The 13,598-nt window shown below is 37.7% G+C and overlaps 1 protein-coding gene across 2 annotated transcripts in view; it reads right to left on the bottom strand.

The window, feature by feature from the left end:
• Nucleotides 1–323: 323 nt before the first annotated feature.
• si:ch73-252i11.1 (uncharacterized protein LOC553517 homolog) overlaps nt 324–13,598 on the bottom strand; it is a 55,121-nt gene continuing 41,846 nt past the window's right edge. For both annotated transcript variants that reach the window (XM_039769492.1, XM_039769491.1), the window contains exons 10-12: nt 8,111–8,241; nt 7,656–7,807; nt 324–793 (exon numbers count right to left, since the gene is read on the bottom strand). In XM_039769492.1, coding sequence (XP_039625426.1) covers nt 360–793; nt 7,656–7,807; nt 8,111–8,241 — 717 coding nt within the window. In that variant the 3' untranslated portion in view covers nt 324–359. The remainder of the gene's footprint in view (nt 794–7,655; nt 7,808–8,110; nt 8,242–13,598) is intronic.

Raw genomic sequence — 13,598 nt, 5'->3', positions numbered from 1 at the left:
CAATGCATTTCATAACAGTCCAAAATTCACATAATCACATAAAATAACTGAATAAAACTTGAATCTGAATCTGAATTGCTCTGGGTTATTTTTGCTTTAGTTGTGTTAAGTTGTCCAATAAAAATATATGTTAAATATAATGTTTTACATTACATGTGTGAAATTTACATTACTATAGTTAATGTAGTAATTACATTTATGTGCATTGCATTATTTGTTAAAAATACTGTTGCATTTATATTCTGCATTTTTTTTTTAATAGCTTTTCTCATTCTTCCTCTCATTGAAAAATCCTTCTGACCAATGTATTTTTTAATAGTAAGTTGGGGGTAATCTCAACATTTTAATAAAAAGGTCAGTTAAGATACTAAACAAGAATCTTGTTTTTGTTGTGGCTGAGGTGTTGGCTTTGGGTGTACTGGTGATGTAGTGCTAAACATGGTGGTTGAATTTTGTTGCCAGCTGTTTGATGATGAAGAGCTTGTTTGTCTAGTAGTATATGAGCGTTGAGATGCAAAATATGAATTTCCCCAGCTATTTTCAAGATACTCTATGAGGTATTCGGGGTATACCTGGTGTTTTTCAAAAACAACAAAAATGGAAGGATTCCGAGCATTGTTAACACAGCTGTCGTAAAAGTTGCAGTCTCCTCCATCTTTTGATGGGGGTCTGACATAACTGGAGTTTCCTACCACATAGTCACCCACTAATATTCTAGCAACAAACATGGTCCTGCGAGATGATGAACCAGTGTAGCCATGAGAATAATTTGCATCTCTTGCAAAGTAGCTTCCTGAAAGAAAAAAAAAATAAAATAAAAGCATATGCTGCATTCTAGTGGAAAAATATAATAAAAATTATTAAATTCAGTGTATACCTTTAATTTACAGTCAGAATATCTATGGTGATTCCAAACGACAGCACTAATATAAATGAACAATATCTAAGTAATGGTTGTAATGGACTGTTTTTAGAACGGCAATGCAGAATGGCGTGAGGAGATGAGTGTAATTGGGTGAAGCACAACAAGTGAATGCATTGGTCCACCTCACTCCAACCCATGAATCCCGTTCTGCCCTTTCAGGGTGACCACAAGGACAATCCCTGAATGTAGGGACATCATTTGGGAGGATGACTAATGTTAGGATTGAACATCAGCAACAGCTAAGCCCCGACCCCAAACAGCCAGCCATGCTTTGTTCCTTTTGCTGCAGTAAGGTATATTCGGAATAACTATGAAGATGATCAGGTGTTGGCACTAGCAGCATGTTCTGAAAAGCATCTCAACAACTGTACCCATTCAGCTTCATATCGGTTCATTAAAAAAAAGGATATTAAAAGTGTTTCTTTGTACCTGAAAATTTTCATAAAGTGGATATTCATAAAGCCCGGGAGGCCTGTATAGCTGTGTATGCAGTTCCACAGCTACAGCATCAGTACACAAAATACTTTTGAAATTTTGAAGTAAGGTACTTTAGCTGTGGAGCTAGAGTGGCAAAATGCTGCATTTAGATTAGCACATGCATGAAAGAATTTCATTTTGCTGTATTTACTTGACAATAATAACTTGTGTCATCTTTTGAATGAAAATTCTATAGACTGTCAGAAATAATGGACTATTTTAACTGGCTAGCCATAACAGCAGCTGCGTAGTGAGTGTGTGTGTGAGAGAGGAGATATGATCTAAATCACTTAGATTACACCTCTTGCCAGATCCAAACCTCTGCTTTACTCCATTGGACTGGGCACATAGCTGCTGGTGAGCCTCATGAAGCATCCTGGCATGGATGGTTTTAGATAATTTGAGAAAGGTGATGCCTCTGACTCCAAGTGAGCAGAGCTAGCATCAGAAATAAATAGGCAATGGAAGTGGAAAAAAATATATATCATTGGAGCTTTATTGGATTAACCCGTGGAAAATCGGAGTGGTCTTAGAGGGTAGTCAAGCAAGGAGACACCTTTCAGTAACACTCTCATGAGGGAATGATTCAAAATCAAAGAATTCACTTGCAGTTTAAATTTATGGACATTAATTAAAATATGTCGCATATCCTCATATGTGAACTGAAACAAATATGTTTAATGTAGATTTTACTTATTGTTAAGATTCTATATTGAATTCAAATATTCCAGGCAATGAACCAAAACAATAGAAAAATTGATAATTTTATCATGTTCTTTATAATTTTTAAATTCCAATTACTGAGCATAATTTTGGTCACTAGTTTTCATTTATAGTACTGGGCACTGTTACAACCTACTCTAAGTCTACTGTTGGGTAAACTAAGCTTGTTTTCTTTAATTTGGTGCAGATGACTTGTATTTGAGTCCTGCCCTAATTACCTGCCTATCAAGACGCCTGTTGTGATTAAATCACTTGGGTTTGTGGTTGGGGTGTAAGTTATGAAAAGAAGCTTGTTTGGGTTTTAGGGTAGAGAGTGGGAGGAGAAAGATTTGGGTTTAACAGAGCAAGGTATGGAAAGTTGAGGTCAGATGGTCTGGCTTTGGGTTTTTTTTTTTTTGTGCTTGTTAAAAGAAATGCAATTGTTTTAAGCTAGCCATCCAAGTGGTAATTGTGGAGTGTGAATTCTGTTTAGCTAGATAGCTAAGTTAATGTTGTTCTCCTACCTTGCTTCTGTTTTGTGTGTAACTTCCTCCATATTTTGTGAGGTTTTCTGTTTAAAAATAAATGGAGTCTGTTCTTTTTTAGATGGTTTAGTTTTCCTTGTCTCCTTTTCTCTCTGTCTGCACACGGCTTACTTACCGTATATATACCCGCGTATAAGTCAGGTCTTGAAACCCGAAAAATTAATCATAAAATCAGACCCCAACATATATGCCCGTTCAAAAATATATTTAATTTTTTTTTACATCTTCTTGCTTCCTCCAGTCTCGCATCAAATTTCTTTCGCCACTTCAACGACTTTTAATTTAAAACCAGCTTCATATTTTCTTCTGATCAAACACTCCATCGTAGATAAGGGATGCTCTTACGATAAAGATGTATGAGGGTGTGAGATACAAAAAACACTAAATAGTGCAAATGTCGCTTTGGAATAGTTCAGGTATTATTACCGTGTGGTCACATGGGCACAATACGTAGAAGAAAAAAAAGGCATTGTGCTCCGTTGTTACTCACTCAGATGGGCGTTTGCATATCATAATCTCTTAGACCAGTGGTCCTCAATCCCAGTCCTGGAGAGCCGCAGTGGCTGCAGGTTTTTGTTCTGACCTGGTTGCTTAATTAGAAAGCAATTCTTGCCAATAAAGCACTAACAAGCTATGAAATTAAATTAACTCTGCAGGTCTGTCAGGTCATTCTCATATCCTACATTTTCTTTCCCTTTCTATCATGCAAATGATTTGAAGGCTAAAATGGACGAGTAATTCTCAGTCCTTCACTTTTTTCTCTTCATTTTTCTTCCAAGTATTTAATTAAACCCAATAGTGCAGATAAATACACACAGGTGTAAATGTAAATAAGCTAAATGGAGAATTGCTGCTCTCTCTTGTCATTTGCATGTTATTGATAATAAGGAGCAATTAAAATAGCTGTTTAAGACAAAATTAAGCAATAAGGGCTCAAAATCACTAAAGTGAAGCAGAAGTGTTACTTTAGCAATAAGTGCTTTTTATTAAGCAACTGGGTTGGAGCAAAAACCTGCAGCCACTGCGGCTCTCCAGGACCGTGATTGAGGACCCCTGTCTTAGACCAATAGCATCAGTTTTCCACATTCGACTTGAACGACCGACATTATAAAATAACTGAAATTATATGGTAAAATCAAGCCCCAACTTATCTGCAGGAGAACTTAAAAACGAATATAAACGTATGTACACTTGGGCCAGGGATGTCCAAGTCCAGCTCTGGAGGGCCGCAGTTGCTGCTAGTTTTCATTCTAACCATCTTCTTAATTAGTGACCAGCTACTGCTAACTAACTTCTTTTGTCTTCATTTTAATTAACTTGACTCAGAACCCTGAATTGTTTCTTTTTTTTCATAATTTGAAGTCAAACAATAATGAGACACAGAACAAGCCGACACATGACCAGCTAACCTGTACCCATTATGAAATATCTGAAAATAAAGAAAGGTGAAGGTCTCAGTAATGATGATCTGTTTAGATCACCAAGGCCTTTAGTATCCTGTTAACAGGCCCCATTCATTGTTTGCACCCAACAGTTCTCTCAAAATAAGAATGAAACTCAAATTAGAAAAACTTTCGATCACTACACTTCTGTGATCGAGAGATTCAAGCAAAAACTAAATGTAGCACTTCTATAAGTGTTGCTTTAAAGGTATCATGCTTATTTCCACATTGCACAGGTAAATAAAAAAACATTCACAGCTGGAGAGGAACTAATATTATCTGCTGCAAAGGATATTTGCTTTGAGATGTTGGGGAAAAGAAGCAGCTGGAATGGTAAGTAAAGTCTCTCTTTCCAATAACACTTTTCATAATTTTTAATGGTTAGCTTGTTTTCTTCATTAGTAAAACATACAGCTAGACCCCTTCACAATTTAATTTTTTACTGTCCCATTATTCTGCATTTTGATCTACAAGTGAACTCGGAACAGTTTTTCTAAAAGCTTCTATGCTCCAAAAATATCCTTTTGCATCTGATTCGGTCCCATTCCTTGTTAAAATTAAATCTACAGGTGTAGACTGGCCTTTTATTTTGAATGCTGTGACACAGTTGGTACCCTGCTGCTACCCACTAGACATCTCCAAAATAATGACACAAGTTCGCCTTTGACCTGTCTTGCCTTTTGCCTTCGTTTTTTACTATGCTGGCTGTTATCACTCTGCATGCTTTGCATTTAATATTAAAAAATACGGTATTTTCAATTGAAGGGCATTTTAGAGTATTACAGTTACTGCCACTAAAATATATATATTGTCACGCACGCGCGAGTAGGAGGCCGCGGATTGATTCGATAGCACCTGGGAAACCACTCGCCGCCAGGGAATGGTGGGGTATTAACTTTCTCCCTCTGCTTCCTCATAGAAAGAAAGACCTTCCTGCACCATAGGCCTGGATTGACCGCAGTGCGATACTTCCGCCCTTCCTCCGCCATCTTGCCCTGACGTCATCCTTCCCATCCTCCCTTGCGGTCCTTCCCGACATTCCTCCACTTCCGGCTCCTCCCCAATAAAATGGCCGCGACGCCAGGAGTCGGCGTCGCGCATTATGAACTGTTTTGTTTGTAATTTTGACCAGTTTTTGAGTGTGTTTACAATATACGGGGCCGGAAAACCCCAACCCTTGCTACTGTCTCCTCGGTCCTTTACAATATACACAGTGATCCCTCGCTATATCATGCTTCGACTTTCGCGGCTTCACTCTATCACAGATTTTAAATGTAAGCATATCTAAATATATATCACGGATTTTTCGCGGATTTCTGCGGACAATTAGTCTTTTAATTTATGGTACATGCTTCCTCAGTTGCTTTGCCCAATTGATTTCATACAAGGGACGCTATTGCAAGATGGCTGAGAAGCTACCCAATCAGAACATGAATTACATATTAAATAAAACTCTTCAATGATATACGATATGCTTCCTGTGCGGCGCTTCGCATACTTGAAAGCCCAAACAGCACGTATTAATTTTTGATTGTTTGCTTGTCTCTGCCTCTCTTTCTCGCTGACATTCTCTGTTTCTGGCGGAGGGGATGTGAGCGGAGGGGCTGTTTACACAGAGGCTGTTAGCCTAGAGGATATGGACGCTCCTCTTAAAAAAAAAAAAATGCTGAAAGAATACCTTCACATTGCTGCCTTCTTTGTAGCTGCTTTGTCTGGCGGTGTGCCTCACATACTTAAAAGCCCAAAAAGCCCTATTGATTTTTGATTGTTTGCTTTTCTCGCTGTCTCTCTCTCTTTATCTGACATTCTCTGCTCCTGACGCACACTTTGAAGAGGAAGATGTGTTTGCATTCTTTTAATTGTGAGACGGAACTGTCATCTCTGTCTTGTCATGGAGCAAAGTTTAAACATTTGACTAAAGGGTGTTATTCCATGTCTAGAGGGCTCTAATAATGTTAGAAAATGTATTTAGAAGGTCATAAACAAGTTTTCTATGCTCTAACTGTGAAAATATTCGATTTATATATAAAGAATCCTACTTCGCAGAAATTCATTTATCGCGGCAGAGTCTGGAACGGATTAACCACGATAAACGAGGGTTGACTATACATATTATATATATATATATAATATATAAAAGACACTGATCCCTGTGCACTGGCAAGGCAGTGCGCTATGGCTAGTTTGCATGCATAATTAGACATGTGCTGAAGCTTCAATCCAGTTAGCAGTTAGCATTGATTCCTTATAGCTCAGATATCATTTTTGGCCACAAACATCAGTCCATTATACTTGGCAGATGTTTCCTTAGCCCTCAGTGACAATTAAAACACCATTATACCATTATAATCCACCCAAAGTCTAGGTCAGTGCTTCCCTGCTCCATTGACTTCAATGCATGTTGGTGAGTTTGGTGAAATTCCGGAACATTTACATGATTTCATCGAACTCATGGCGAAGTGAACACTGCTCATCAATATTTGTTACGTTATTAATAATTCTGAATGTTGTCATTATTTGGAATTGTAGTAATTCTTGCTTTGTAAAATGTCCCTGAATGGTGTCCCCATTCAAGGGTGCTATGTTATGACTTATTGCTGCTGTTAACTACAGAAACAAACTACAACTGAGAAGCTGACTGATCCTGACCACCTAATGCGAACAAATTCTTGCTTAGCCTTAAACTCCTACCACTGGAATTAACACTGGTATAACATGCATTATAAAAGACTCGCACATTACGTAAATGCAAATTAAAGTATTCAATCATATTCATCAAATTACACTTTTTCACTGAAATACAATATACTGTATATTAAGTGTATACATATATGTTTATACTGTGGTTACTAACCATTATGAAAAATACCTCATTTTACCTTTTATGCTGAGGATTTCGAATGTTATAACTCCAGTAATTTCAATTGCTGTTCCCAATGCAAAAAAGGTGTTGTATATGTTTTACGTAATACTTAGAGAGGCAGCTAAAAGCTGCTTTAAAATAACTAGAATGTTTAATAATTTTATATTGAAATCAATCAATATATAAATAAATGGCAGGCCTGTGAGCGTGTGGCATGATGTACACAGAATATTAAAGCAAGTTTGAATGCTTTATACAGAAATTATATTTTGTTCAGATATATGTTTATGTCAACCCCCAGATGTCACTTATTAAAGTACGCTGTAATTAAAAATACCTGTGATAATGTGCCCAGGACTGCCGCAAGGGGGGGACAAACGGGACTCTGGTCCGGGGCCCTCTTCACGCTTGATTTTTTTTGTATACGTATTTGAAGGTTTTGGCATGTGGGGACCAGGGGGAAGGCAGAGTGGCCCACACGTACCCAGTTCTCTGGGGCCCAAATATTTCTTGCGACAGGCCTGATGTGCCACGGAGCTTTAAAACTGCTTTTGATAGCCACATATTCTTAAACTGGTTCAACAATACATGATATAACTAGTTCATGCATTTGTTTTTTTAGGCGAATGAACCATGTTTAGGTACAATTTTTTCTACAAATCAGGGTACCAGGAAATTAAAAAAAATTTAACATAGTATACCTTTTCCATACGCTGTGCCATGTGTTCCACAAATTCTCCAGTCAAAGTTCTGCTTACATATGGCTTCAACATACTCTGAATCAGTCCCGTGGAACAGTTGTCTCTCATTGACTGGCTTCCCTCCTTTATTTTTTTTCATTTGTTCCTTTTGCCTGAAAAAGTGCAGTTTAGTTACTGCTACGTAGTTAAGGACAATACCTATCTCGGTTATATTCACAAAATATATTTGTCAAATCATTTTATACAAATCTAATCGGACATTTAAGTATTTTAAAGAAATTTTGATAACATTGCTTTAAATAATAATGTTTATTGGCAAATTAAAAAAAAAAGAGACAGACAACCTCTAGCTCACCAGTTATGTGTTACTTAATAAAAAAATAAACCTCCCAAAAATATCAGCGTGCTTAAAAAAAAAAAAAAAGGACTAGAAAGTTGACATAACATTAACATACCACTGAAAAACCTCCCAAAGCGATTTGTTTTGGATTCTTTCTATTTTCACTATGGTATATCCAGGCATGGTGTTTGTGAAGAGATTCTTGATTTTAGTGTACTCCTCACTGGATTCAAGCAGTTTAACAACCTGAAAGAGAGGTCATGCGAGCTCAGATCAATGCAGATCATAGTAACTACTTTTGATAAGCGCACATCTGAAATTATATGGATTTGTAAAAATGGATACCTGTAGATGTATATGAATGCATCTTTTTTTACTCTGTAATGGTTTGTCCCTTTACCCTCATCCACTTCATCCTGGGTTATAACAAACCACTACTTTTCTGGGCATACTAAAGTCAGGCTTAATTATATAGCAGATTTAAGAAAAGTGGCTTTTACTGGTTTTATGGAATGTGGCCACCAGGCAGTGCCCCAGCTCCCCAAACACCCGACACAATGGCATGTACACAGCACAAATATGCTTTTATTGTGGGAAACGCTTCCTTTAAGTGTTTCCCACCCCACAACCACAATACAATACAGGACAGCAACACTCTCATCTTCTTTTCTCTCTTTGCCTCTTCCTCAGCTCCTCCCAGCAAGCTGTGTCCACCAATTCCCAACTCTGGCTGCTAGAGTTGAGGCAAGCAGTTCCTTTTAAATAATCCTTGGAACTACTTCTGGTGTCCCAAAGGCTTGGCCAGGGGGCACTTCCAGGTAAGGCAGAAGCCCCATAAAGCAAGACTTGCAATTCCTTACAGCACCCACGGACACCAACACGGACGAGATGAAGAACTCCAGTTCCTATGATGCTCTGTCTTACTTGAATCTGGGGCACTGCTGCAACCCAGGGGGGCTGTCGTCTAGTGTTCCAGTGGTGATAATACCCTTTTGTATGCAGTCTACACACACACACACACACACACACACACCCTCACCCCAACCCCTAGTGTATCCTTGCCGGTTAGGGTACCTGGCTGTTCCACACAGGAGGTAAAAACATACAAATTCCATTCTCCGTGAAACTATTTTCCTACTATGAACACAAATTTCTTTTCTCCACCCATTTACAGGTGTCACACATTTATGCATAGGGGGTTACCTTCAAGACACTGACAAGGTATCTTTCCACACCCCGAAGACCTCCCAAGCCCTGCCCTTTCTGGCAGCAGTCGACATTTTTCATTCTAACCCTGAATGTGCAAGAGAGAAAAAAGTACAGCAGCGTCACTCATTGTTAAACAGCCTCCTTATTTGGCCGAGTATTTATTTTTGTATCATTACAACGCTGGTTTTTGAACTTCTATGGGGACTACTGGGTTGCTTCTTCAATAGTTTGAACCTGTGTTCATCCTTCCTTCCACACAGGATCATGGGAAGTAGGTGTTTATTCAGGCAGTAGCTAAAACATGACAAAAAGCAACTCTAGAAATGCTACCACTAAGAACATTTTCATTTACTGTTTAAATTTATTTATAGCGCATGATGCCAATTTTGGATTGTAGCAGTCAGGGGGATACCTTATTTGGAAGAACAACACCTGCTGGACACACTGCTTATTCCAGAAAAATAAAGGGGAACTCCCCGTGAATACCCTGTCATTATTGCAATGTATTAGAATTAGTTTTTCTCATGTACCTTGGACTGTTCTGTTTCAAAAGTTAAAATAGTTTGAAATGGAAAATGAAAAAAGACAAAAAGCTGCTTTAGGAATAACTGAAGTAAAAAATGTAAATGAAAAGCATTTACTGATTACAATGAAAATACATATTAATGGTACAACAAAGGGTGAAACTGATACAACAAAAATGGCTCTAAATAAGAAAGTGTATACTATGAGGTTGACAGTTCTGATGTTAGTGAAACGCAACAATTTGAATATTATATGTCATATTTCTATGCTTCTAGCACCATGAAAAACTGCTGTGTAAAACAATTTAAACACCTCATAGAAAAACATGAGCGCCATCTAGTGGTCATTTCAGAAATAGTGAGTGACTGATTTGGGAAAGTTGACCAATTAGAAAAACAAAGTTTACAGACTAATACATTCTGTACTGAGTCTTCTGCTTGGCAGTTTTAAGTTAAATAAAAGGGGAAGTATTATAAGGTCACTTAAAGTTTGAATGTGCACTGTAGATTCAATTTAACAATTAAAAAAATCAAATTTTGTGCAAGATCAAGATCACAGCGAAGTTTTTAAAAAATAAGTTAAAGAGCATCCCTACTTTAAATATGATGTCTATACAGTATACTAGACTCTTGGAGTCTTTATCACTGCATAATGCATAGGCTGGGTTTAGGCTTTAAAGAACTATAGGGTAGTCCAGATCTAATTATGCAATTTTCATTACGCTATAACTTATTAAGTTTATTACATAGAAAATCACCCGAACCATCGAGAAGTGTGCGCCAAACTGGAATCGTCCCCACATAAACCAAAGTCATCCAGACAATCTGGATCTGCATAATTAGATCTGGACCACCCTGTATATGACAAGTATAATGTTATTGTCTGCAGTGATATTCTTATACATACACACATGTGCATATACACATACACAAACACAATATATATATATATATATAATTTTTTACAAACAATGCAGAGATTTATTATAAAATTCAAGCAGACCAGTTTTTTCCCCTGCATTACTTGCATATGATGCTGACACATTGACTAATTAACTCCAAGACTTTTAATGTTATAAAACGAACTTTGACGCAAAAAGGCAGGTAAATCGTAAAATCTAACTTGCTGATTTAAATTAAGCCATTGTGTCTTTTATAGAAACTGGGTAAGGAGAATCTATTGAACAAAAAGCATTACTGTTTTTGTGAAATATGTGCAAAAACCCCAGGGCAAATCTTCTACTCCATTTCATATAACAAGGTAAGCTGCATGTTTCTAAAAATAACCAAAATATATCAAAATATAAGTGCTTATTTTACATTTAAATCAAGACAAAATGTGTTGCTTCTGAGGTAAATATTGGCAAAAAATTGTCACTTTATTTTGCCAAATTTGTACTAGATAATTAAATCTGATCAATTTAAGATTTACACTTTTTTTGTATGAATAACATAATAAAATATATATTATATAGTAAAACTTACTATTGCAAATAGACATAAAATAACAGAATTTTGTGTACTGGAATAACTTACTCAATAGTGTGCAGTCTCCAGCTACACTAAATTACGGTCCTCACTGCCACAAATATAAATTCATTTAGTATTCAGTTTCTTTCACTATTACATTCCCATAAGGCCACCTTAAGTAGCATGCCTATATATATAATATATATATATATATATATATATAGATATAATTTATGCACGTTACCTACTTCTTGCTGACTTTAGACACTATTACAGTCAACTAAAATCTATATCAATCCAGCTGTCACAGACAAATCCAAAAAGAATGATAAAATCTAGAAAAATCGAACAAGAATGACAAAATCTACCATCTTTGAACAATCCGTTTCTAACTCTACTTGGGAGCTTAGGTGTGTAACTGTGATGTTTTTGGCATGAAAAGTCTCAGAACAAACCCTCATGGATGTGGGAGAGAAATGCTGCAAAGTGTCCTGTCAAAAGGGGTAAAGTCATCCTGAGATGCCAGCCATAAAGAAAACCTGTTCAGATGGGACGTGTGTGTGTGGTTGGCATGATCAAATACTAAAAAAAAAAACACGGGCAGAACATATGAGAACCGCACCACTGTTTAAATCCATAAGCCTGGGCATATTAAAAGATGCTGGCTTGGATCAGCTGATGGAGTTGGGACAAATGAGTGCAGATGGTGCTGCTTCTGACCCCAAAGCAGTGGTGTGAGGTGATGCCAGTAGTTTAAATGTGAGGGAAGTGGAAGTGGCAAGGAAATGATCACATGAGCTAAATAGAAGGAGCTGTGGAAGATCAGAGTGGTAGAGGCGGTTTTTAAGGGCTGCTGAAGAAGGAAATTGGCTCCGGTAAACTTTGCATGAAAAAAAAGCGGCGTTTGACATCAGATTAGGGCTACTAGAACTAGTGTTAATAAACTGTCAGCAGATTAATACCACAAAAAAAGAAAGTAAATCATCACTCAAAATGAAGATCTATCAACATATTTTGTCATGCAGTACCACTATAAAAAGACAGTATTACAAGACATCTCAACATCAAATATTCAACACATAAAACAAAATGCAAATGAATATTCAGAAATTTAAAATATTTCTTCAACACACAAAGTGCTAACTTGTATCATTCATAAGTAATCAATATGATTTATGATAATGATGAAAACTACTCCAAAACCTTAAGACGCATGGTGACCACGTGTGTTTGTTGTAACGTGTGAGTCCCTGTCCATCCATCCATCCATTCATCCATTTTCTAACCCGCTGAATCCGAATACAGGGTCACGGGGGTCTGCTGGAGCCAATCCCAGCCAACACAGGGCAGGAACCAATCCAGGGCAGGGTGTCAACCCACCGCAGAACACACAAACACAGCCACACACCAAACACACACTAGGGCCAATTTAGAATCGCCAATTCACCTAACCTGCATGTCTTTGGATTGTGGGAGGAAACCCACGCAGACACGGGGAGAACATGCAAACTCCACGCAGGGAGGACCCGGGAAGCGAACCCGGGTCTCCTCTTGCACCCCAACACACGAAGCTGAGTCTCAGTACTTTAGTGGCCCCAGCTTTATTCAGCCTGAAACAGGAACAGTACGGTTATTTATTGTAGCGGGATCTGCCAGTAACTATACACAGACACAGCAGTCAGGCAAGGTTGGAGCCAGGTTAGTGGCCAAGTAATACTGTGCCCTGTGGATTTATAATGTTCCTTGTATTACCCATCAACAACAGGCACTTATAGCATGTCCGCGATCTTTTCGGATTCGCTTTTACAGCGAACTGTTACAGCGTTGGGAGCCTGCGGTTGCTTCAGGACGCTCTTCCTAATGTCGTCCCGTTGGGTGAAATCCCACAAGAGTTTAGAAACTCACTCACACCAGCCATGATTCTTTTCAAAGGTAAAGTGCAGGTTTATGTGTTTTTACTTTATATTTTGTATTAATCATTTTTATATGAATAGTTTTGGGTTGTGGAACGAATCATCTGAGTTTCTATTATTTCTTATGGGGAAATTTGCTTTGATATACGAGTGCTTTAGGCTGCTAGCAAGTTTCCAGAACGAATTATGCTTGTAAACCGAGGTTCCACTGTATTTCACAATATGGTAAATTATTGTGTCATGTCACCACCTATTTAATTTTTGTACAACAACAGCATTTGCTTATAGTTGGGGGTCAGTGTCCCACCAGCCCTTAATGTACAGATGCCATTATGTATAAGAAATACTAATTAATGACATTTGTGGCATGTTTACATGTGGTTTTCTTCAACTGCTGGCCTGATGTTACTTAGTCTGCAGCTAACAGACTACAAATTGAATTAGTTTCACCCAGGGGACACAAATGCAGATCCTTGAGGGTCACAGT

The sequence above is a fragment of the Polypterus senegalus genome, chromosome 11 (assembly GCF_016835505.1).
Source record: "Polypterus senegalus isolate Bchr_013 chromosome 11, ASM1683550v1, whole genome shotgun sequence".
Classification (NCBI taxonomy): Eukaryota; Metazoa; Chordata; class Cladistia; order Polypteriformes; family Polypteridae; genus Polypterus; species Polypterus senegalus.
The sequence above is the reverse complement of the archived record's forward strand: the minus strand, read 5'-3'. Positions and strand labels throughout refer to the sequence as shown.